The sequence below is a fragment of the Lynx canadensis genome, chromosome B2, assembly GCF_007474595.2.
Source record: "Lynx canadensis isolate LIC74 chromosome B2, mLynCan4.pri.v2, whole genome shotgun sequence".
Lineage (NCBI taxonomy): Eukaryota > Metazoa > Chordata > Mammalia > Carnivora > Felidae > Lynx > Lynx canadensis.
Window position 1 is genome coordinate 11,299,706 of NC_044307.1, and position 26,715 is coordinate 11,326,420.

Below are 26,715 nucleotides of genomic sequence, written 5' to 3' on the forward strand. Positions count from 1 at the left end.
TTCTCTATCTGAATATATCCTGGTTTACTTAAGCATCCTCCCGATTATTACACACTTAAATTATAAGTAATTTTTGCCTCAAAGAAAGTTTGTTCTTTTTTTTTTTTTTTTTAAAGTTTGTTTTGGGAGAGAGCGAGAGAGCACAAGCAGGGAAGGGGCAGAGAGAGAGGGAGAGAGAGAATCTCAAGTAGGCTCTACACTGTCAGTGCAGAGACTGATGCAAGGTTTAAACCCACAAATTGAGAGATCATGACCTGAGCTGAAATCAAGAGTTGGATGCTTAACTGACTGAGCCACCCAAGTGCCCCAAAGAAAGTTTGTCTTGTTATTAGTCCTTTGCTTTCCCAGTGAGTGTGTAACTGGTGGTGATGCCTTCCAGCCAAAAAGCAGCTAGTGAAACTTTGTTTTGAATACCAGAAAAATCATGTAACTGTATTCTAAGAAATGCACCAGGAAATAGATAAACTTAGGAATTCATGGAACTTTATGAGAACTGAATTTCTTGGCAACCTGATATTTTATCAAAAGATAAAGATTACATTTCTTCTCAGAATTAATAGGAACTTGGACATAATGACCACTTCAGTTACATGTTTGATTCTGACTCTTCATCATAAGATGAACATTTTACATAAGGACACCATAAATGTGGCTGTCTTTTCCGGTGCTCTGGGCACAGGAGGTTCTCATAAGAGTTGGTTCGGGGCAAGGTGGAAATAACTGACATCTTTAATCAATTTCACTATTTGTACTACTAAAAATAGATTTTCCTTCCGATTTGCCTCTCTCCTCTCTCCTAGCCAGGAATCCTCCTCATTAATAATTTCCAGAGCAAAATCACATCTGAATGTCTTTTATGCCTGTGTTAAACTCTTCAAAGAGATAACAGTGTTTGCCTTTGTCATTCTTCTGGTGGCCTGTTCTCAGTGGCGGCAGTTAAACATATTTCTTAATTTTGTAAAAAGTTTATTTATTTATTTTTGAGAGAGTGAGAAAGAGAGAGAGACAGAGGAAGAGAGAGAGTGTGAGCAGGGGAGGGGCAGAGAGAATCCCAAGCAGGCAGGTGCTGTCAGTGTGGAGTCCCACATGGGGCTCGATCTCACAAACCAAGGGATCATGACCTGAGCTGAAATTGAGTCAGACACTTAACCAACTGAGCCTCCCAAGCACCCCCTAACATTCTCCTTAGTTAAGCATTGAGGTCATGTGCTTTGTTTAAATGCACTCTACACATAGGCACACACTGGCGATCAGCTGCCCCTGCCCATAGGAATGTGTTGTTTATGCTGTCTCCTAAGTGCACAGGGAATATTCTCTCTCTTGTGAAACTCCCAATAGACCATGCCTTCAGAGTAATGGAGAAACCCTCACTTCATGCTGTCTAGTAGGCGGGTCTGCTCTGCACAAGACACACTAGAATCTCATCCAGGTCCATACCTTTAAGCGTCGTCTTTATTCTGGTCTCCTGTGTATCTAGATTGCCCGCTTACCTTCTCCAATTAGGTGTCTGATTGGCATTCCAAGTTAGCATGTTTAAAAACAAACTCCTGATTTCCTCCACCAAGCTTGCTCTTCCTATATAGTCTTTCCATTTTGGTAAAAGGCAGCCCTGGTCTTCCTTTTGCTCAGGTGTAAGGTGTTGGTTTTCTCATTGATTGCTCTCTTCCCCCGACACCTCACACCAGTTCCTCAGCATATCGCCCAGCACTGACTCCAGAATGTGTGCTGAGTAGGACTGCTTGTTCACCTCTCCAGCCCTGAGCATGTACTTGACTCGATGTGCAGTGCCCTCTGCCTTGAATATCTTCTATCAGATATCTGATGGAGGGATTTGAAGCATTTGCTGATTTTTTTTTTTTCTTTTGGAAAGCATATTCAGAGGGAGGGTGGCTTTAATTCGATTCAAATATGGAGATCATGTGTGAAGATAATAAGTTTTCTTAACATTGTATGCATCCATCTCCTGTCTTCTCAGATATTGTACATCAGAAGGTATAGGGGAAATCAGGTAACTGGGTCTTGTAGAAACTTGTTGCTATCACTTCTGAACCAGCTAAGTGTTTGTTTCATACCCACCTACAACCAGCAATAAGAGAAAAAATTGTGTGTGGAATATGATAATTATGCTGTGTATACTTCGGTCTACACATGGGAGACTTTGCTTCTTAACAACTTTTTTTTGTTTCTTTTTTGTCTTACCTTGACTCTTCAGGAACCACCCCCCCCCCCCCCCCCCCCCCCCCCCCCCCCCCCGCTGCCTTCTCAGATCATCATGCTGTCCTTCCTATAACTTTGCTCTGGTTCTCTTGTGTTTGTAAGAGAGACCAGTTTTTTTCTTTGGGCAAAGAAAGATATTTACTCAACGTAAACTCAAGCTTTATTTAAGAGAGAGACTGTCCTTGGCAGAAGTTTTGTTTATTGCTTATAGACTTTTCATTTTACCTGCCAAGCCCTACTACTTGAGTGACTAATAAATCTGCAGGGTTTATAAAAGAACTTTTTATTGATTAATCCCAGGAGAAACATAAACTTTTAAATCAGAAAAAAAGGAGAACAAGGCACACTGATATATTGAGCTTTAAATTAACAGCATTGAGAGCATCATATGGGCCCCTAGTGTAACTTATTTCAGTCCAAGACTAGAAATTGTACAGAAAATCCCAAAAATGTCTGTTGTAAGCAGCTGCAATGAGTACTGTAATTAGTGGCAGGAAAGCATTCCGAATCAAGTATGGGTCTTGCTGGAACCTGTGTATGTCACTTTGGTAAGCATGTTAATAAATGGCATCTCAAATATGTAATTACAAATATAATCTCTGCTCATGATGGTATCTTTCATTTATTCAGTGATCCTGAGATTTTTTTCCAGAAGTTTTAAATAAAAATAGTTTTTAAATTCTGGAATCATATTTTATAAAGTAAAAGATTTTTGAATACTTCCAAGTGTTAGTTGTTGGGTCCAGGTGTGGGAGATAACTACCGGATTAGATATGGCCAACCCAAAAGACCCTCCTGAGGCTCCTATGCTAGATGAATCTTAGAGAAAGAGTTTTGCTTTTTAAGTTTATTTATTTATTTTGAGAGAGAAAAGGAGTGTGTGCATGCTGGGGAGGGGCACAGAGGGACGAAGAGAGAGAATCCCCAGCAAGCTCCATGCTGTCAGCACAGAGCCTAATGAGGGGCTTGATCCCATGAACTATGAGATCATGACCTGAGCTGAAATCAAGAGTCTCATGCTTAACTGACTGAGCCACCCAAGTGCCCCTTGGGAGAAAGAGTTTTGAGAGTTGTGTCTGCCCTGACATCTGAGATCAGAATTGAAGACCGCTATTCCCAGCTCAGACATTGGTAAAATGGTGATTGGAAAATTTGGAGGGCATTGGGACAGGGTTCAAGGCCTTTTATGTGATTCTTCAAGGGCAGCTTGTGAAGGGTTTGGTGTGCTGCCTTTTCTCTGTCCCTTGTCTTTTTGTCTGAGTAGCTCGTTTGAAGCTTGTGTTCCTTCACTCAGCATTGTGAGGAAGGGTACTGTTAGATTGTCTTTTTACAAACATGAGAAAAATCTAGACTACCAACCACCAAAAAAAATCCACCAGGGACTCATGTCTGGCAGCCTCCAGGTCTCTGGAACAGGGAAGATGTCACGGAATTTCCTGTTTTAATTGCAAAGACTATTGAAATCCAGGGGCATTCTTGACTTGACCATGGTTGAGGAATCTCTGCTAATTGAAGTCTTCTGACTCATCTGCTCTATTTTTTTTTTTTTAACTTCTATCCAAGTTAGTTACCATGTAATATAATAATGATTTCAGGAGTAGATTCCAGTGATTCATCCCCTACATATAATACCCAGTGCTATCCCAGCAAGTGTCCTCCTTAATGCCCCTTGCCCATCTTAACCCATCCCCTTACCCACAACCCCACCAGCAGCCCTCTGTTTGTTCTCTGTACTGAAGAGTCTCTTTATTTTGTCCCCTCCCTGTTTTATTATTATTTTTGTGTATTATTTGGTTTGTATTTTGTATATTTTTATGTTTGTATATTATTTTTGCCTCCCTTCCCTTATGTACCTCTGTTTTGTGTCTTAAATTCCACATATCATATGCTCTAATTTTTAAATTTGTTTTTTTAAGGACTTGAGGAGAATCACTGGTTATTTTTTTAAATTGTGAAATGCATCCTATTTATAAAAGTACATAAAACATGTGCAATTAAAGACTAATAATAATAATGAACCCCTGCACACCCTCCATGCAGCTGAAGAAGCAGATTAGCTATACTTAAGAGCAGACAGAAAAAGGACTGTTGCCTTAAAAATAATCTCACTTTCCTGACTTTTGTGGTTATTATTCCTTGTTTTTTTTTTTTTTAACAGTTTTACATTTAGATGTATCCCCACAAACAGTATGTTGTTTAGTTTTGCCCTTATTGGGGAGCTTTATATAAATTGAATCATACTGCATGTTATTATTCAGGACTTATTACTTTTTAAAAGAAAATTTTTTTTTACATTTATTTATTTTTGAGAGATAGAGACAGAGCACAAGTGGGGAAGAGGGGCAGAGAGAGAAGGAGACATAGAATCCAAAGCAGGTTCCAGGCTCTGAGCTGTCAGCACAGAGCCCAGCGCAGGGCTCGAACCCACAAACTGAGATCATGTCCTGAGTGGAAGTCAGACGCTAACCAACTGAGCCACCCAGGCGCCCCAGGACTTCATTCTTTACCACCATGTTTCTGAGATTCTGTAGTGTGTATAACTGTAGTTCATGTTTTTGCAGTGCTGTGAGGAATTGCATTGTGTGGATTTTCACGGTATCTTTCTCTATTCTCCGGGGTGTTTCTTCACGGGTATTTGGAAAATGTTATGAACCCCGAATTCAGCAAATCAACCTGCCATTTAGAATTTCAAGGATTGACCGCTTTCTGGGCAAATTCCCTGAGTCAGGGTTGGGAATTTCCAATTCGTTTGCTGTCATTGGCTGGGAATACTGGACATCCTCATTTCTGGAGTCCTTCTAGAGAATGGGCTTGTTTTGACTTCTCTGGGGGTTGTTCACTCTTGACCTAGTTCTCCTAGGTCTGGAAGTGAAGACCAGGTCTTGTGGATGAGCCCTTCTCTGTGATTGCCACACTCCTTTTAGGGCTAATCTGTTTTGTTTTTGTTTTTGAGCTCTGGGTAGATTGGGGCTAGTTAGGAACCCAGATGCTTTCACTAGAACCAGGCTAGTGTTTAGAACACAGGAAGACACTTAGAATTTGTCTCCTTCCTGCACTTGGCCGTCCCAAGGGCATTCTTCTCCCTTCCTCTCCCTCCCCACCTTGTTTCTCATCAGTTATTGGCAGATGTCCTATTCCATTGTGCCTCCTACAGAGGGAGTCACATGAGGGGCACTCCCATTGTTTCGTTTGAAAATACCCCTGTGGAAATGACCAAAGCTCTAATAAAAAGCTCAGCTGGGTGCATTTATTTTCAAGTTTAGAAAAGTTTTCTGGAAAGATCACTCTAAGGGGTTACTGGTGTCATTGTTGTAGTCCTATGACACTCGGAAAGTAGGTCTCCGAGTATGTTTATCCTCTATGAAGTGTAGAGCACGACTGTGTTTTTCTATATTAGCTGGTTATTGTAACTTGAGACTGGTTCGGCTTTCCTGGAAGTGTGTTCCCCTAAGCTGATGTTCATGGTTGCCACATAGGGAAAAATGATTCTGCGGTAAAATAAAGTTAAATCCATTTCTTTGCTGGGGGACTTCTTAGAGCCTTTAATACACTGTCCTGCTTTGTGGATATTTAAATGGGGAGCTTAGTAGAGGCAGGAGTTCAAAAACATGTTTGATTATAGAATTCCCCCATTTCCCTTGGGGGGTCTTGCAGTGATAATCCTTTTCTGAAAACTCTTTGGGGGAAGGCATCTTTAATATATTCTCCATTGTTTACACTGATTCCATCTACCTAGAGTCTCAGGATTGCTATGGGATTTTCTAATCGTGTAAGATATGTCTATTAATCTCGAGTGAGGATGTGAACCTTTTTTAAAAAAATTTTTAATGTTTACTTTTGAGAGAGAGAGAGCAGGGGAGAGGCAGACACAGAATCCGAAGCAGGCTCCAGGCTCTGAGCTGTCAGCACAGAGCCCAATGCTGGGCTCGAACACGTAAACCGAAAGATCATGACCTGAGCCGAAGTCAGAAGCTTAACCGACTGAGCCACCCAGGCATCCTAAGGGTGCTTTTCGATGTAGAATATCTAGGCCAAACAGTTTGGTGTGTGTGCGAATGAGAGTAGGGTGAAGTCGTTTTTGTAAATTGACGGGGAGAATAAGGTGTCAGGTTTTAGAAGATACTCATCAGCCTCGCGATGATATTCCACAAAAGGAGCGTAACAGAGAGGGTGCAGACCAAGATTATTTTTTTGTGAATTCCTTCAGGCAGAGGAAGATTTTGTGTATAAAAATACTAATGAAAATGATTGCTCTTCCCAGTGATCGTAGGACAAATAAGTATTCTTCCTTCCTTCTCTGTCCCTCCCATCCCTTTCTGGTAAGTGCGCAGAAGCAAAGAGGAAGGTGTGAAGGGCACTGGTTGTTTTTTTTGTTTTTGTTTTTGTTTTTGTTTTTTTTTTAAGACCTGTTTTAGGACAGATGTGAGGTCTGCTGATGATAGATTTCATTCTGTGCCTTGCTGGGCGTATATTGTCTTCTGTTGGTCACTGGTCTGTGTTCTCTGGGCCTTGAACATATAATAGAGATTGAGACTGAATGACAAGTCCGTGTAATTACACCTTTGCTACCAAAATGCTGAAACAAAACACTGGAGAAACTCAATCCCAAACTATTCTTTTAAGTTTATTTACTTTAAAAGGGGGGGGGGGTGGGATCCCAAGCAGGCTCCACACTGCCAGCGCAGAGCCCGATGTAGGGTCGAACTCACGAATCATGAGATCATGACCTGAGCTCAAATCAAGAGTCAGACACTTAACTGACTGAGCCTCCCAGGCACCATCTGTCTTAAGCAGAGGCCAGAGGCTGCTGGCTGTGATCGTGAACATCCGTCATTTTCCATGTGATGAAAGGAGCTTGGGCTGCTCCCAGCTTCCTCTCTCTTGTCACGGTGTTGGGCTGTCGGGAGACCCTGTCTTGCCATTGCGTCCCTTCATAGCCCCGCATGCTGGCTGTCCTGTCCACTGTGTGATGGAAAGCTAGTTAATGCAGGTGACATCAGAGTGAGTAAAAACAGCCACAGAATAAATGCACCAGGAGTGGAGATGTGGCTGACCCCTTGGGGCTGTTCAACTTCTGGTTTTGGTGCTCATTGAATTTCTTCTGGATACAGGAGGGTCAAGGCCCTTGAGAAAGGGAGAGCTTCCTGTTCTCGGTACTGTGTAAAATGTAGTGAGCCCTTAGGAAATTGATAATCCACTGGTTTGTTTCCCAAACTGAATATGAATCCACCTCGGCTTGGACATGAACATAACTTTTGAAATTCTCTAATAGCCATAACTCTGGACTGGCCACATAGAATTGTTGAAGATGGGCTTGTTATGGTATGTTGTTATATGATGGGACGAGGTGTAACATTGTGTGATGTCGTATGATTCTGTTTCCTCTCCCTCTCTGTGTGTTTGAAATTTTCCCAATAGGGCATTTGTGGAAACACAATACCGCGTGTCTGTCTAATTGGTATTTAAACGCCAAAGAGTGGAGTCATTTAGGGAAGCGTCATCACTGCCTCACATGTAACCTGGTGACATGAGCAGGGACCCCACACATTCATTCACCTGTTCTCTTAACAGATCTGTATTAATCGGTGTTGTGCCTGACAGTGTTCTTGGCAATGGGAACTTAACGGGGAACAAGATGCACAAAGCCACTGTTTCCACGGATCTTGTCACTAGTAGATGTAGGGGAGCAGGTCTGCAGGTCGGTAAGCAAATCAATAAATGAGATGGTTTGAGATGGTGAAAGGGGCTGTGAAAGAAACAGAGTAATGTAGACAGAGTGACAGGGTGACAGGGTAAGCAGAGGTGGTGCAGGGTTGAGGGGGGCAGCTCCCTGAGAGAGGAGCAAGCCACGGGGAGTGAGGCCAGGGAGAGGGGCTTCTCGGGCAGATGCCCCGAAATGCCGATGCTTTCTTCTCTGAGCGATGGCCTCTCCCCCTGAAGAAGGTGGCTCCAGACTGTTCATCTGATACGTGTGCCCCCTGAGCCCCAGAGTCAGGAATTAGCTTTTCTACTCAGTACCTGCTATTTGAAGAGCTATTGAGTAACCCAATAAAAAGCCAGTAAACACATCCTTATTCAGAGGACGTTCAAACGAGTGGTTAGCCAGCATAAAACAATCCCTTTTCTGCACTAGTAAAATAAACGTACCCAGTTATTTATATAAAAATAGGCTCCACTTCAGGTATGGCCATCATAAATGGCCTCGTGGGCATCTACATTCTTGGTAGATTGTCCTGGGGTTATTTTTTATGTATGTGTTTGTTTCTTCAGTAAACGTTAGTCGTTTCCTGCATATCAAGCGCTGTGCAGACCAGACAGGAAAGAACCAGGAGAATGTGACCCAGCCTCTGCCTGGGGACACCCCGAATGGGCAGGAGATGGGTGTCTCTGACCAGACCAGAAGCTCACCATGTGGCAGGCATGGGGGAGATGGTAGTAAGACCTGTGGACAGCCCCACTGTAGTGGACAAGATGGGCAATAGTCCATGACACTGACAGTGTGACAGGTGCCTGAGGAGAATGGATAGCGCAAGTAGCAGGAGACTTGGAGACAGGATGTCAGGGACAACCTCTCTGGGGAGGTTACTTTAAAAAAATTTTTTTAATGTTTCTTTATTTTGAGAGGGAGAGAGAATCCCAGGCAGCCTCCATACTGTCCGTGCAGAGCCCAATGTGGGGCTCAAACCCAGGAACCATGAGATCATGACTTGAGCCCAAATCAAGAGTCGGACACTCAACCCACTGAGCCACCCAGGTGTCACTGAGCCACCCAGGTGTCACTGAGGAGGTGACGTTTGTGCCATGTGTGAGGATGAACATTCCTCGCACGGAGAGCGGCTCATGTGATGGCTCTGAGGCAGGAGTTTTTTGAGTTCTTGGTGGGCAGGAAGAGGGAAGAGGAAGCTGCATGAGGGGAACAGAGGCCATGTCCTACAGATGACATAATGGAATTTGGTATTTCTTCCAAGTACAATAGGGAGTCATCATAGGATGTTAAACCAGGAGAAGGGTAGGAAATTTATTTTCTTTCTTTCTTTTTTTGATTATCTATCTATCTATCTATCTATCTATCTATCTATCTATCTATCTATCTATCTTTGAGAGAGATAGAGCATGAGCAGGGGAGGAGCAGAGAGCGAGAGAGAGAGCCCCAAGCAGGCTCCACACTGTCAGCACAGAGCCTGATGCAGGGCTCACGAACTGTGAGATCATGACCTGAGTCAAAGTCAGGAGTCAGACGCTTAACCACCTGAGCCACCCAGGCACCCCAGGAAATTTATTTCCTAAAGATCATCCTAGCTGCAAGGTTAGATGTGGGGTTAAAGGAATATACCAAAAAAGGTCTAGAACTGGGTCTTAATCCTAAGTCCACCACTTACTTAGTCTTGCGGCACAGTTTACTCATCTGGAAATGGGACTCGCGTCGTGATGAGGATTGAGTGAATAAAATACAGCGTTGAGAACCATGTGCCATGGACAGATGCTCAGTAGCATTAGTTCCCCCCTCACTGTCCCTTTTCCCCATAAAATACACAAGTAAAGTGTTCTGCAACCAGTCTCTGGTGGCCTTGGGGACAGCATCAGCAAGCCCACTGGCAGCCTCATGAAATGATGATTGCAGTGTCCAGCTGTAGAAAATTTTGTTTTTCTATTTGAGATTGGTGTGGCCCATTCAAAGCCTGGATTAGTAACTGAGATTATGAGTTTAGTCTGTAACAGACGAACACATTTCCTTCCTTTTCTTCCTGTCTTTTTAAAAAGGACAGAACTCAGTTGCTAATTCAGTACTATTGTTGCTCTTTTGCTCCTAATTCTCAGCATTATATTAGGAGGAGAATCTGCTGACCTTCATGCCTCTTGTCCATATCTTGGAATCTCATTTAGACTAAAGACATTTCCTTCCCCTATCAATTGACTCGGACTTTCCTGTTGTTTTGAATCTCTAAGTATCTTCCACAAATGATCAAAGTCCTTTATACTTTTGAGGAGAGCATTTAATTCTCAATAATTCCACCATAATGGTGTTCATTAGGTCCATGATGTGAGTTTGCCTAATGGGTACGAGATCTGCTTGTTTTCAACTACGTAACTAGTACACGCAAAGAAAATGCTGTTAAGTAGTATGGGGATAATAAAAATGATTCAGATGTGGCAGGTGTCCTCAAGGACTTTGTAGCATGATTACAATCATATTTTAGCAATCGGAAACCGAGAGTCAGTCTCAGGCTTGCCTGGAGCCACTTCTGCTCTGGGATGGTGGCATGCATTATGGGGAGCTTACACGTGCAGGGTAGTTAGGTGTGTGTTTGTTTTGGCTTAGCTAAAAAATTTGTTTTTAATATAAAAAAATTTAAGAGCTATTTTAGGTTCATAGCAAAATTAAGAGGAAGGTAGAGATTTTCTATCTACCCCCTGCCTCCCCTCATGTAAGCCTCCCCTGTTATTAACATCCTGCACCGGAGTGATACATTTGTTATAATTGGTGAATCTACACTGACACATCGTAATCACCCAATGTCTGTAGTTAATACGAGGTAAGGTTCACTATTGGTGTTGCATTCTCCGGATTTGGACTAATGTGTAATGACGTATATCCATTGTTGTATCATACAGAATATTGTTGCTGCCCTGGAAATCCTGTTCATCCCCTATTCATCCCCTCTCCCCTGACCCCAGTAACCCGTGGCAACCACAGACCTTTTCACCGACTCCATAGCTTTGCCTTTTCCAGAATGTCACATAGTTGAAATATTTCAGTATGTAGCCTTTTCAGATTGGCTTCCTTGCCATAGTAATATGCCTTTAACTTTCCTCCATGTCTTTTTGGGGCTTGATAGCTCATTTCTTTGTAGTGCTGAGGTTGAATGTAATTAGAAATCAGTCCATGGATCCTGCCTTAAATGCTTTTAGATATATCTGGGCTTTAAAAATAAACTGCTCTTAGTTTGCTGTTCACGATGAAAGTTTTTCAGCTCACGCTTCCTAATATAAAGAATAACATTGCCACGAATCCTCGCCACTAGTGTGGCTTTTGTCCCAAACATAGTTTTTTTTTTTTTTTTTAATGTTTATTTATTTTTGAGACAGAGAGAGACAGAGCGTGAACAGGGGAGGGTCAGAGAGAGGGAGACACAGAATCTGAAACAGGCTCCAGGCTCCGAGCTGTCAGCACAGAGCCCGACGCGGGTCTCAAACTCACGGACTGCGAGATCATGACCTGAGCCGAAGTTGGATGCTCAACCGACGGAGCCACCCAGGCGCCCCTGCAAACACAGTTTTTGCCAGGGGCTCATATGCAACATCCATGTCTGTGTTGTAGCTAGGGGTGAGGGATGCCATCCTGCCAGGAAGCATGCCTCCCCAAATTTCTTTTTTATCAGAGATGGGAGTTACTGGAATTGTAATCTTCCTGTCTCCGTGCCTCAGCTCAGTGTGACTTTGAAACGCAATGATCCCACACAGCTGTCTTACAGTGTATGTGGGCTGCCGAGTCAGGTGTGCGTCCGTCCCACAGCCCTCAAGGTGGTGGGTCCTTCAGGCTCCCAGAGTTCCACCAGCATCTGTTGTCAGCAACGGCAGCTGTTGTTCTAGCAGCTGGAAAGAAGATTGTAGGTAAAATAAATGGCCGAAGGTGGGCGATTTGTGAATCACCTGTGTAAATAATCCTGCTCTCCTTAAGAGCTTCGTGTATACGCATTCATTTCGCCCTCACATTCAAGGCCACATCCGTGGAAAGTGGTGGAGACAAAGAAGGGGACCTCCTGCTTCCTCCCTCCTGGCTGTTCACCACCACACTGGACTGGACTCATAACAGACTGTTGTCTGTCCCGCTAGGATTATTCAGCTAATATCCTTGCTTTTGTGAAGCTGTTGCACATAGCATGAGGTGTGGTTCTGACTCCCTAATGTAGAAAATTTAAATGATCATCAACATGCTGTCGTAAGTGTGTGCTATTGAGGTACATACAGCCTCACATACGTGGAGACTTAATCTTGGAGAAAGGAGTGAACCAGATAAACGTATGTTTCTTCCACACAGCATATTGATTGGGGCCAAGTCTAGTAGTAGCAGATAGACTGAGAATTAGCCTGAGCATGGCCTCACAGAGGAGCTTAATTCTTGATTTTAAGTCAAGGATCCGTGCTCTGTGCTGCATTTTTCCCAAAGCCTCACCGCATGATACTTTTGAGGACACAGCAAGAAAATTGCAAAAGAGCCATGTTTCCTGTGCTCAGTTTTGTTTTGGTTAAGCGAGTATGAGTTCCTGCAGGTTCCTCCCGCTGGGAATTGCAGCTATGACAATGAGGGACAGGAGCTCCCTGAAGTGGCCTGGAGAATGCTCCACAGAGACCGCCAGGCCCGTGGCTTTCCCGGAGGCCATGGCCCACACCTGTGGTTGGCCACATTTTGTTAGTCAGGAGGTACAACTCAGGTGTGACTTCCCTTGACAATATTAGAAGAAAACAAAAAGGCAAGGAAGCTGTTATTGATGATCATGAGTCCATGAATTATGTCACGTAACTTGTACAACTTTCATTGGTTCATGTGCCCATTTTAATTTTAGGGATGTACATACGGGTATCGTTAGGTTGGATTAATAGGTACTGTGGATATCCTTGTGATTTAACCTCAAGTTTTGCATTTTAATCTTTTAAACAAATTGTTTATTTTTGAGAGAGAGAGAAAGTGAGAACAAGAGAGCGTGAGTGGAAGAGGGTCAGAGAGAGAGAGAAAGAGGGAGAGAGAGAATCCCAAGCAGGCTCCGCACTGTCAGTGCAGAGCCCAATGCAGGGCTCAATCTCACAAACTGTGAGATCGTGACCTGAGTTGAAATCAAGAGTCAGATGCTTAACTGATTGAGCCACCCAGGTGCCCCTGTGATCTTTTTTTTTTTTATTAGCCAGCTGATTATGTAGAAATGAAACGTTCCTTTGAAACTCTACTTGGCTTCTGGGTGACATTAAAAAAAAAACAAAAACAAAAACAACTTCCCAAAGGATCATTTCTTTTTCCTTTTCAATCCCAATCCATCAGGGACACATACTTTTGTAAATGTCAGAGAGGGACGGCATCGTGGCATGTTATCTCTAAGGAGGGTAACAGTGGCCGGTACTTTGGAAGAGATGTTTCACTTCTTCAGAATTGGTAGCAAACAGTTCACGGACTGCCCTCAGCCTCACACTGTACTATGAGGAGCACGGGGCTGGGAGATATTTCCAGATTTGTGCAGGTAGTAACCATTTGTGTTTTGCTACTCTGTTCTCAGTACTTCTGGCCACCACGTGTGCATGGGTTTTCTCACACCACCCAGTTCTCCAGTTCTCTGTGGGCCCCAGCTGGGTGTCCTACAATTCAGTTCAATTCTGACACCTGTTCACCTAGAGTCATTGTCAGACCCCACAGGTTAGGGACCCAGTCCCACAGGACTTACCTCCTCCTCCATCCCTGCTTCTGACTGACTGAGGTTCCCACCCTCCTCAGCTTTGGTAATTTGCTACAGCAGCTCATAGAACTCAGGAAGACTAGTCCCTACGTTATCGGTTTATTGTTATTATTCTGATACAACTCAAACAGCCAGATGGGAGAGATGTGCAAGGCAGGGTATGTGGGAAGGGCACACAGCCTTCCTCGTCTGTTCTGGGTGCGCCACCCTCCCAGCACCTCCTGGTCAACAACCTGGACACTCTCCGAACCCCACCTGTTAGGATTTTTATGAAGGTTTGTTATGATTGATGAAACAGGATTGATCAAATCACTGGCCATTGGTGACTGGCTCAACCCCTAGCCCTCTCCCCTCCTCTGAAGTTAGGGTTTTTAGATTTTAGACTCACCCTGAATAACTTTAATTTTGTTTATTTAAAAAGTATTTTTAGCCGACAACATTTGTATTGGAAGCATATTTACAGTTACTAGTGTTCTAGCAGAGAAGAAACCTGGTATTGGGAGAGGTTGGGAACCCAACTGGTTGGTTGGTTGAGTCCTTTAACTAGACTCCATTGGATACAAATTATGTGTAAGCCATTTGATGCACACTAGGGGCTTCAGTCAGTTCTAATGATAACGGGTGCCCGTTGTATGCCTTCCTGCTTAGTGAGTGGAAATGGTATTGGCCTATATTGTTAAAACTCGTGTTTGCTGGGTGGCGAGCATATGGTACACAACTGTGCAGAAAGAAAATAATGATGTAAGAAATTCGAATTTTGGGGGCATCTGGGTGGCTCAGTTGGCCAAATGTCTGACTCTTGATTTCAGCTCAGGTCATGATCTCACAGTTCATGGGTTTGAGCCCTGTGTCAGCCTCTGTGCTGACAGTGCAGAGCCTGGTTGGGATTCTCTGTTTCCCTTTCTCTCTCTGCCCCTCCCCTGTGCATTCTTTCTCTCTCTCTTAAAAATAAACATTAAAAAAATGATAAAATAGGGGCGCCTGGGTGGCTCAGTGGATTAAGCGTCCGACTTTGGCTCAGGTCGTGATCTTGTGGTTTGTGGGTTCGAGACCCGCGTCAGGCTCTGTGCGGACAGCTCAGAGCCTGGTGCCTGCTTCAGATTCTGTGTCTCCCTCTCTCTCTGCCCCTCCTCAGCTTGCACTCTGTCTCTCTCTCTCTCAAAAATAAATAATCATTAAAAAATTTTTTTGGGGGGGCGCCTGGGTGGCTCAGTCGGTTGAGCATCCGACTTCAGCTCAGGTCATGATCTCACAGCTTGTGAGTTTGAGCCCCGCGTCAGGCTCTGTGCTGACAGCTCAGAGCCTGGAGCCTGCTTTGGATTCTGTGTCTCCCTCTCTCTCTGCCCCTCCCCCACTTGTGCCACACCTCTGTCTCTCAAAAATAAATAAACATTAAAAAAATTAAAAAAAAATTTTTTTTATGATAAAATAAAAAGATTAGAATTAGATTGTGTTTGTTTGTGTCCTCCACTCTTACAACCCTGAGACATTCTTTAGAATCCTCAGAATTTTAGAATAATGCAATTAATTTGTAAAGTGCAGATTAATTAGGAATCCTCCAGTGGTAATTGTAAGCTTTTGCTATTACTTTATTTCAGAAGTATTTTGCTTCTATTATAAAGCTGATATATCTTTATTGCAGAAAATGTTTTAACAGTGACTAACAGAATGGCAGTTGTTGTTTTTAATCACCTTGTCTCTTCTTATTTCAGTGGACTTCAGTGGTGAACTGTAAATATTCATCTGGCCTATAGGGTGCATCTTACATTGGTAATGCGATTCTGCTCTTTGGTTCTCGCCTGAAAATTCAAGGTGCCATTGTAGGAAAGGGAACCAAATCTGTTTGCTGCCTGGGTTCTGTTTCTCCTGCGGAGGGAGCCCTGCTTTTTTTTACTGCCAGCTTTTCCAGTCCTTAAGTAGTGCTTCTAGGTCCTTCGGTGAGTGTTGTGGTGAATAACCTCAACATAATAGACGGAGAAAATAAATGGCACGTTTTTAAATATGAGCTCATTTTTTAATGAAGAGTCTCTTAAAACCTCGCCTCATTATTCCCGTGGCTACTTTGCCAGCTGTCAGGGGTTTTCTTCACCCTGTCGTTCAGGGCACCAGTGCTTGGACAGACGTCAGGTGTGATCAGCTCAATGAGGTGTGCCCCAGTGTTTGTACTTACGTACCTGCTCTTGACTCTTTTCTAGAAAAATTAATACAGCTTAGTGCTTGTGAAGGTGTCCAACTTTATACATGTTTATCTAATTATCTCTAAGGGGAGTTTTTTCTTTCTCTTCCTTTATATACATTAGGAAGGAGGATACAATCCTTAGAGATACAATCCTGTTTTATTAGAAGTGCCCTCCTAGGCAGAAATCAGTGCAGCATGGAGAGTGTGCATCCCTGGAGGGTTCTTGATCACTGTTTACTGGAGTCAACAGAAGGGCGGGGCTCCTTGCAGAGTCCAGAGTCTTCCCTCCCCCTGATCTGGTGGCTCTGATTATACCATCCGGTGGTCCTCACTGTCGTCGACCCTCACAGTCATTCTCGTCTCCACAGCAAGCTAATGTTTAAGACTCAGAACCTTTTGTATTCGGTTTAATGTTTGAGCATTCTTTTTTCTCTGAAATGCATTTCTGAACATTGAAAACATTTTGAACATCTTGAACCTTCTAAAAAGAACATAATGACCATCCATGTATCTGTTAGTTGTGCTGTAACAGTTACCAATGTTCTGTTCTCCCTGTTTGAAGAGCGTATTTTTTTAAATGTTTTTTTTTATTATTTTTAATTAAAAAAATTTTTAAACATTTATTTATTTTTGAGAGAGACGGAGTGTGAGTGGGGGAGGATCAGAGAGAGAGGGACAGAGAGAATCCGAAGCAGGCTCCAGGCTCTGAGCTATCAGCACAGAGCCCTACACAGGGCTCAGACTCATGAACCGAGAGATCATGACCTGCGCCAAAGTTGGACGCTTAACCGACTGAGCCACCCAGGCGCCCCAAGAGCGTATTTTTAAGTTCATAAATATTCCCTATCTCTCTCTCACACACACACACACACACACACACACACACACACACACACAGTGCTGTCATTCTTCAGCTCTCAGGAACTTTTCCCCAGAGGAAACTGAGTTTTGAGCTATGTGGACATTTTGCACGTATCATCCAGGAGAACTGTTTGTTGTACCAGCAGCACTTGCATCTAACATTTATTGAGCCATGACCATGCGCCCATTGTGTGTAATGTTAGCCTTGCCATCACCTGTCGTCCTTCATTGGTCCTGAAGGGGTGCTTCCCCATTTTACAGACACAGAAACTGAGGCTCAGAGGGCTTGAATAAACTTGCCCAAGGTCAACGTAGCCAAATGCTGGCAGAGCTAGAGTTGTCTGGCTCGAAATCGTGACCCTTTACCACGACCCTATTTTACTTCTTATAGAAATTGCAAAGGGGGTGCCTGGGTGGCTCAGTTGGTTGAACGTCGGACTTTGTCTCAGGTCATGATCTCGCAGTTCGTGAGTTTGAGCCCCACATCGGGTTCTGTGCTGACAGTGTGGAGCCTGCTTGGGATGCTCTCTTTCCCTGTCTCTCTGCCCCTACCCTGCTTTCTCTCTCTCTTTCTCTTTCTCTTTCAAAATAAATAAATAAACTTAAAAAATTAAAGTCTGCTCTCATTGGTAACACTTCCATTGAATGAACTGATTTCTTTGCACATTCAGAAAATTTTGCTGTAGCTTCCTGTGAGCTTGATAATCAATCTGCTAACTCTTTTTTAAAGTTTTCAAACCAGACTTTGTCACGGAATTTAATGTTTTTGACATTTACATTCTTCTTTTTTTTTTCTTAATTTTTTTTTTTTAACGTTTATTTTTGAGACAGAGAGAGACAGAGCATGAACAGGGGAGGGGCAGAGAGAGAGGGAGACACAGAATCGGAAACAGGCTCCAGGCTCTGAGCGGTCAGCACAGAGCCCAACGTAGGGCTTGAACTCCCGGACAGTGAGATCGTGACCTGAGCCGAAGACGGACGCTCAACCGACCGAGCCACCCAGGCGCCCCTACATTTACATTCTTCTTGTGAAGAAGGTTTCAAAGGCTCTTCAAAATGAATATGTAGCCCCCTTATCATTCATAGAGTGCTTGTTGTCTTTTAAATACATGGATATATTAACTTGGTACACAAGCTTATAAACCTCTTTTCAAACTGTGGTCAATAAATCTTGGTTGCAGCGGAACCTTTATACCCACCTATTTGACAATACCCCAATCCCGTGTCATCCTGTGTCCCAGCGTCTCTGCTTCTATGGCCCAAACTGCTCAGGTTGGCAACTGTCCTACAATCTCTGGTCTTCAAGTGGGCCGTGTGCTCTGATTCTTTGTGCACAGGCAGTTCCCCCTATGGGGATGCCATTTCTTTGTCTTGTCAGGTGGGTGACTCTGTTTAGCCTTCTAAATTATCCTCAGTGTTTTTCTTTTCTGAGAACCTTCCTCTCTTTTTCAGCCTATCTCACCCTCTTTGAATCTGTTGCTGTGCACATCATATTGTTTTGTAATCTGTGTCTATAAGTTTCGTTTACTGTTCAAAAGACAACATATCTAGTTTATTTTTTAATTTTTTAAAATTTATTTTTGAGAGAGAGAGACAGAGACTGAGTGCAAGCGGGGGAGGGGCAGAGAGCGGGAGACACAGAATCGGAAGCAGGCTCCAGGCTCCGAGCTGTCAGCACAGAGCCCGACGCGGGGCTCGAACTCACAAACTGCCAGATCATAACCTGAGCCGAAGTCGGACGCTCAACCAAGTGAGCCACTCAGGCGCCCCTAATTTGTTTTTGTACTTCAACAAAGTAGCACACAGTGGGTGTTCAATAGTTGGTGACCGAATATAGCTTTGTTCCCATCTGTGCTGTGACAGTCACAGTCTGCTAGTGTCAGTTATTCGCGTGTGTATCTGTCCCTCTCACAAGGTGTTAACCTTCTTGAGGCCAGAGGCCGTGTCTCATTCCCCGAAACACCCCTCAGAGAGCACCTGTACTTTTGCAGCGTAGGAATTGGTGCTCAATAAACAAGGTTAACAAAGTACTTGGACGATTTAGGTGACTTTGTGTTTTGTTCTCCATGTGACAGTGGAAGTGATCAGGGACTTCATAAAATACACATCCTTGGACTAATCTCCAGGAGTCAGATATCATTTAGCTGTATATCTTCAGATAGAGGTTGTGGCAGTTTCTGACATTCAGTCAATAAAACACACATGGAAGACAATTTCCTGTTTCAGAAGCAAGACGCGGATCCGTCTTGTCTGCCAAAGGGCTGACTAGTGCTAGGGCCCCTGCACACTAGAGCCTTTGGCCATCCAACTTCTGAGGCGCTAACTATAGTTGATAGGGAAAAGTGATGGACAGAAGACTCCTTCTCCCATAAATCTTCCAACATGAGGTATGAGGAAAGAACAACAGCTATCTAGGGTTATTGTTGTAATAGACTCTTACATTGCTTTCTTCGTTTCACTTGTTTGTTAAACTTTCCAGGTCTGGGCTACCTGTTAAGTACAGTACCCTCTCCTTATTTCAAGAGCTGGCCCAGTATAGGTCTACCTTATTCTTACAGTCCTGTTTCTGTGTGTGTGTGTGTGTGTGTGTGTGTGTGTGTGTGTGTGTGTGTCTGTGTGTGTGTGTGTGTCCTCTACTCTTATCAAACTGCCTTTCTGAACTTAATTGACCTCTGCAACTTTTGAGGGTTTCACCCTTGTTAACATGGGATTTGAACTTCTCTATATGAAATGCTGGTGCAGAGAAATAGCTATTTTTAAATAAGTCATTGAAAAGAGTCTACATTTTCTAATAATCTCTGAAGTCCTCACTACTATTAAATGCGAGCAGTCTTTGCCCCCACATTTTGGGACTGTGGTGGTAATCGAAGAAAATCTTCACATCTGGATTATGTCTAACTCGCTAATGTAAAAAATTAGTTCTGAGTTCTTACAGTGCCTTCCGTTCTGCATGAATATGTAGGATCAAGGGCCGAGGTCATGAAAGGAGCATGTGGCATGACCTCTGCTTTCAGGGAGATTCAAATATAGACAAAATTACTGAAGGGCTTTATGTGTGCTGGTAAGTGCTGAGCTGTTTTTTTGACCATAGAGATCCTTGGGGTATAATATCAGAGGTGGTAAAGGCCAAGGTGGTCTCCTCACACAACGTTTGAGGATTTGACACAGTTGAGTTGAGCTTTGAGCTGTGTCTTGGAGAGTGGGGAAATCTAATCAGGCAGATTGGGGAGACAGAAGTGGGATAAAGACATGGAAATGACAGGACTTGTCAGATACCTGGTGTGGGTGACCTTGAAGAGATTCACTGCCCTGCTTATCCTGAGAGAAAAGCAGCTCTGGTGTTCTGTAAAATAGAGCTACTATCCATGTAGAACTGTACCTCCTTCGTTTCTTTTTTTTCTCTTTCTTTCTTTTTTGGAAAATGGGGAGAAGTCCATTTATTTATTTATTTATTTATTTATTTATTTATTTATTTTTTCTTCAATATGTGAAATTTATTGTCAAATTGGTTTCCATACAACACCCAGTGCTCATCCCAAAAGGTGCCCTCCTCAGTACCCATCAAGTCCATTTATTTTAACATATAATAAATGTTAGGGGAAAATTTGATATGATTCACTAATTGAAAATAGTACATTTGATTTAGAAAACCCTTTCTTCTTCAGGGACCGTACAAAATTATGAAATGGCTCAAATAATTCCCACCAGGGTTTCATTACTGTGAAACAGTTCCTGCGTAGGAAGGGATTGGAAACATTCTAGTCCAACCCCCTCATTCTATTTTATTTCACTCTTTAAGTTTTGCGTATGATCCTTAGGTAACCTGGCACACAGAGGCAGTCAACATAATGGCCAGCATTTATTGAGGGTATATTAAGTGCCAGCCCGGCATGCACCTCCTTATTTTCTCTCCAAATCCTGGGATCTAGAAACACAACCTAGTACTGGCTTCCAAAATGTCAAATTGTGTTCAGTTTATTTCTTTGGAATACACACACAAAAAGTCTCATGATAACTTAGAGAGGATCACATGACTAAAAACAAGGACTTTTTATTATTTTTTTTATTATTATTTTTTTAACGTTTATTTTTGAGACAGAGAGAGACAGAGCATGAACGGGGGAGGGTCAGAGAGAGGGAGACACAGAATCTGAAACAGGCTCCAGGCTCTGAGCTGTCAGCACAGAGCCCGACGCGGGGCTCGAACTCACGGACCGCGAGATCATGACCTGAGCCGAAGTCGGCCACTTAACCGACTGAGCCACCCAGGCGCCCCAAAACAAGGACTTTTTAAAAATGAATGACAAGTTGGGCAGTGAGAGTGGTCAGGAACACACATACTTTTACCTAAGTGTCGATGGAATGCTCCATTTTCTGATGAGTCAGCAACCAAGCCTGTGTCTGTAGGTCAGTGAGGTCTGTTTGAAGAGGTTGTTCTTGTAGTTGATTGAATGTTTGCTTGGCTGAGGATGTTACCTCTTTCTGAGCCATGCTGATATCCGCGATAAGCTGGATGTTACTGAGAGTTAGATGAAACTGTTGATAAGACTTTTCGATACAATCAACAAAGACCTAATTTTAAAAAGATAATATTGATTATGTTTCTGATAGATGGTTTACGTTATTCATCCTTTCTCATACATTTGTGCGAAAACTTGTATCTTTACGTTGTAATATCCTATTGGTTTTTTCCAAAGGATAACATACTATATGTGGTTGCAGTACAAGTATTACTCATAATGGAAAAATTTTTCTTCACGACTACCAGAGAATGTCATGTGGCCTCTGGGGATTGGGGTAGTAAATGTTGGCTCTGAATTAGGATCACTTAGTTGCTCATCTCTTAATTCACATCTCAAGAAAGGTTTACCGATTAACGAAGTACAGTTTCGGTACACTAAGTGACTTACTTTTCCTTCTTTGGTAAGGATCTTTATTCTAAATTAAACGATGAATAAATTTGGGTAGCAGCAGGTCCATGTAGTGACCTCCCATTTTCCCATGCTCCCCAGTCTCCCCAGTCTCCATTTATTCTTAAGTGATCCCAGAGAACAGAGAAAGGTGGCAGAATCATGTTGTCATTCCTATATGATGTGCTGTCTTTCTAAGGGAAAGGGATATATATTTTTTTCAATACTTATAATGCTGCAACAGGATTGGTTTCCTAATAAGAATAAGGCAAACCATATTGGCATGTCAATGAAGATAGGATAGCTTTATTGTTAGACAGCTCAGGGGGTGAATATACTACTGACTACGAAACAGCACTGGTACTTTGCTGCTGGTGATGATTGTCATACAGTTGTAGCATGAAAGAAGCACACAAAAACTCTGGAGAGACCCCTGGGATTCCTGTTAGCACATTCGACCTCCATTAGATTGCTTGACTCATCACAGCCTTCACATAAAATGTTTATTTTATTAACTTGGTCCATGCTGTTTCATATGATTGCCTTATTATAACCCAAGTGACTCGTCTGTCCTTTGTTAAGTAAAGCAGTGATTTAAACGGCTTTTAGGGACGCCTGGGTGTCTCAGTTGATTGAGCATCTGACTTCAGCTCAGGTCATGATCTCACAGTCCGTGAGTTCGAGCCCTGCATCAGACTCTGTGAAACAGAGCCTGGAGCCTGCTTCGGATTCTGTGTCTGCCTCTCTCTCTGCCCCTCCCCTGTTCATGCTCTGTCTCTCTCTGTCTCAAAAATAAATAAAAACATTAAAAAAAAATTTAGTGGCTTTTAAAAAGTAAGGCAAGCAAAATTAGAGAAGGTTTAGTCAAAAGTACTGTGCATACTGTTTTCATTATTGTTCTACCTGCTCAGAACAGATGCCTTCCATAACAGTGTTCCACTTAAGGAAATTTTCTTGGCAGAAACCTTTAAGTTTATGCACAAAGCAAAGATCCATGGCTTTCTTAGATTAAAAGCACTCGTGCATTTTTAGTATAACATCCATAAATGTTTATTCTGCTTGAAAGGGTAGATAGAATGTTGACACTTACTTGATGGCAGCCAGAAATACCAGTTTTTCTAGATAGGGTCCCCTCTAAAACCTGACGATAAAAAGTCACATTCCCATTGTGCCTGTCTGAAGTAATGATGTAAAGGATCCTTTAAGCTCAGTCATACAATTTCAAGAAGATGATAAAGCTTCATCTTTATGGAATGTCATGGTTTTCTTTCCCTCTGTTTAAAACCTTGGATTGTCCGCCTGATTTTGGAATGCATAGACATTCTTTCCTTGCCGCTGAGCTCCGGGTTTTATTTGGGGCCCTCAGAGCTCTGTGAGGAGTGCTGCGCCCAATGCTGGAGAAAGGTCACCGTGCTATTTTTGCCTGTACCTTTTGATTTCCATGCCCTGTGCCCTGGAAAATCCATTTTCTTATCCTTCAGGTCTTATTCCTTGTGAAGAAGGAATAAAGCCACGGGGGAAACTCCCCCATTTCTACTTAACGATAATTTTACAGTTTATGTATTGATGATACTGGAGGCTGATTAAAAACACCCACGTCAGGAAGGCTAAGAACTAACTGTGAGAGGCTCACATTTTATAAAAATCCTAGTTCAGCTTTTTAATTTCATATCCATGGAAAACGTTTACAAGGCAAGTCGGCCCACTGGTTTGTTACTTTGAAAACGGTTTGCTTTTCGGAATTTTCTCCAGGTGGCAATTCCAGTCATTTGGGGAGATATTAACATGTAAAAATGTGCTTGTGTGGCTGGTTATGGGAGGAGGCTAGCTCTTCAGTTTCTCTTCAGTGATGAAATACATGAAAATTGTTGAGAACTGTGGCTTTCAAATGGGGAAAAAAATGCCATGTGAATTAGAATATTTATCAAAGGAAATATACATATATTGTAACACCAATTTGAGAAAATTTAAATGTCGCAATTAATTTAAAAGCGTTTGACCAGGCACAATATGATTGTACATGCTTTCTTTATCTGGATGCTTTTATGTTGGCATTTTTTAGAATCATTAAGAATACCTCTGAGTGACTGAATCCATTCTCTGTAAACCAGGAAAGAAACCCATTATGCCTGTAATATATTTTTGAGCAAATATAATAGTTTATCACTTCAGGCAGCAAAGTGAATTTGGCTTCTCATCTTTGTAGAGTATCCTTCAGACCATGTTACCAAGATGCTGAGTTTCCGTTATGTTTTTTCTTTTTCATTGCTTCCCTCTGATGTGGCTGCTGTGTTGACAACCCTTTCTACTTCTGCTGCTGAAATTTTTTGTTTCCATCATTAAGGAAACCTCCCAAGGTAAGCACTGAAATGGAATTTGACACTCATATTAAGTGTGCACGTATCCAGGACTTCATCCATCACAGTAACCCATGTGGAATACCTCTCCCATTGAGAAGAAAAATCGGCGTTCTCATTAAAACTTAAACCATGAAAAAACAATTAATGTCGGTAATGATATAAAATTGGAATGCCGTCCGCGTTTACAAAGCACTTTCATACATTATTTTTTTCTTGGCATTAATGCTCTGGTCCTCAGAGCAAACCCGTCAGCTTACTGTTTCTATTTTATCAATGATGAAATGAGGCTCAGAGAGATGAAACTGTGTCTTAATTCACACATTGAGTAAGCGGAGAAGCTGGGACCATAGAGAATCACCACCTAGAGAATGGAAGGACAAAACTGGTAACAACCTAGAATGATTGCTGACAGGGACAGATGATCTTTTCTATGCCCTACCAAGAGTAGTTGATAGCATCAGGAAAATTCTCCAGACTTTCAGGTAGCGTTAAGCCATCCACAAACTCTGGCTTCTCATTGGAGTTTCTTGGGCCTCACAAAGTCCACTGGCTGGAATCGTTCTCCTTGCTCCGGCCAGCCTTCAGTGGTATGTTTACCAGTGAGCAACCTACGGGTTAGAGAGTAGGTGGGGAAAAAGAATATGAGAAGGAGGGGATCTGAATGATCAACTCCTGAATAATTGAAGACTGATTTTGTTACTGGTGAGTATTTTATTGGGTATCAAGGGACACTTAGTGCCAAAAGGAGGGAGAAATTCAACCAGTCCCTCACCAATAAGGCTGGTTATATAGCTTTGGTTCCTGAGAAGGAGTCAAGACAGGCTACACACCCAACACACAATGTCTGGTCAGAATCTAAGACATGCTGGGGAGGGTAAGGAATTCAGAATAGATTTGGCTTACTTGCATCTAGGGCTATGAAGGCAAGTCTAACTTAGCTTTTAGAGTAATGGAAACTCAGCAAAATGCTAAATGTTACCCTTTATGTTTATTTTTTTATTTTATTTTTTTAAAAATTTTTTTTTCAACGTTTATTTATTTTTTTTGGGACAGAGAGAGACAGAGCATGAACGGGGGAGGGGCAGAGAGAGAGGGAGACACAGAATCCGAAACAGGCTCCAGGCTCTGAGCCATCAGCCCAGAGCCTGACGCGGGGTTCGAACTCACGGACCGCGAGATCGTGACCTGGCTGAAGTCGGACGCTTAACCAACTGCGCCACCCAGGCGCCCCTACCCTTTATGTTTATTGAAGGAGATATAGGAATTGTCCTTGGCACTTAGGAGTTTCAACTCCAGCAAAGGTACATATCCAACAAATAATATGAGATCTTTTAAGAAAGAGGAAATATATGATGTTATAGGAATGTAAGCACTGGCATCTGGCCAAATCTGGGGAATTAGAAGGTTCTCCCTGAGCAATTATTGATGTGGACATGGTCCCTAAAAGTTGCAGTCAAAAAAGTGTCTCTGCTACTCAGAAAGATGTGAGTGACCTTAAGTAGCTCTTCCTTCCCTCGCTCTTGGTCTTAGAGGTTTCAAAACAGACTGCCATCCTTGTGATACATTTAATTCTTTCCCCACAGAAAAAGGCAACGAAATCCTGAGCAATTCTACACATTCGCAGTGAAATTAAAAAGAGGCACAAAAACACATTTAAAAAAAATCACTAATTTCTTTATACCTAAGAATTTTCTAGGTTACTTTCTATTCAGTATATAGAGCTTACCGGTTTTCCTAGGTGTTCTGTTGATAGTTCCTATGAAGTATCATGAAATTTTCAAAATAAAATCAATATTAAATCACCACATTGAAATCTATAGATGCATACTGTAAGACACACCTGAGAATTATAAAGATCACCTTAAAATCAAATAAGTGACACAATAGACTCATATTTTTTAAAAAGACATTAAAATAAATAAGGTCTTTTCTTGCAGAAACTGAAATATTGAAAGCAAATTGGAAAGGGAATGGTGTTTTTAATGATGATTATATAAACATGAAATTTTATGGATTTAAAACAGTGAGATTCAGACATGCTAAATTAGCAAAATCTTAAAAGACTGGTTGGTTCAATTTAGCAAATAATTGTTCTGGGCAGGGGATAGAATACTACATGAATGAGACCTGATCCTAGCATTCTAATGGGGGTAGGGTAACATGCACAATTTAATATAAAGTCAATTGTGTTAAAGGCCACAAGAGGCAAAATATTTGTGGAAGTCATAGGATGAAGGGTCCCATTCTGACTTCAGCAGATCCGAGGATAGCTAGGACTGGACCTAATATTAAAAACCTGTGCTTGAAGGCACTGGAGAAATACCAAGTTAGTGAAGAATTACCAAACCAAGATCGAAGAGAAGGTAGAAATGTAGAGGAGTGAACCTGGTGTTTGGGTGTATCCCATTCAGACAGAGCAGTTTAAAGGCAAAGTAGTGTTTCTGACAGCCTCATGGGGTCTGGGGAGCCGAGGAGGACAAAAATGTTAGAGCTCAGAGTTTGCCAGAGGTGGAGTCCTTGGTAAACTCTTTATACTTTGGCTTGGCAGAATGGATTGAGACCCAGCCTTGGCTGGAGTATAAAGATGAAATAGAAATAAACAGTCTTCACAGGGATTCCTGTGTGGTTATGAGTTCTTTGTGTGATCCAGGAAATCTCAAGCACTAAAAATGGATCAAAGCGATCCTAGAATGGAGGTTCTTATAGGCACTCAGAAGAAGCAGATGTAATCCCAAATCTCTGAA

At 42.4% G+C, this 26,715-nt stretch overlaps 1 protein-coding gene across 7 annotated transcripts in view; it reads left to right on the forward strand.

The window, feature by feature from the left end:
• KIF13A (kinesin family member 13A) overlaps positions 1-26,715 on the forward strand; it is a 215,914-nt gene that overhangs the window by 58,635 nt on the left and 130,564 nt on the right. For all 7 annotated transcript variants that reach the window (XM_030314776.1, XM_030314778.1, XM_030314777.1 and 4 more), the window contains exon 3: positions 23,956-23,968. In XM_030314776.1, coding sequence (XP_030170636.1) covers positions 23,956-23,968 — 13 coding nt within the window. The remainder of the gene's footprint in view (positions 1-23,955; positions 23,969-26,715) is intronic.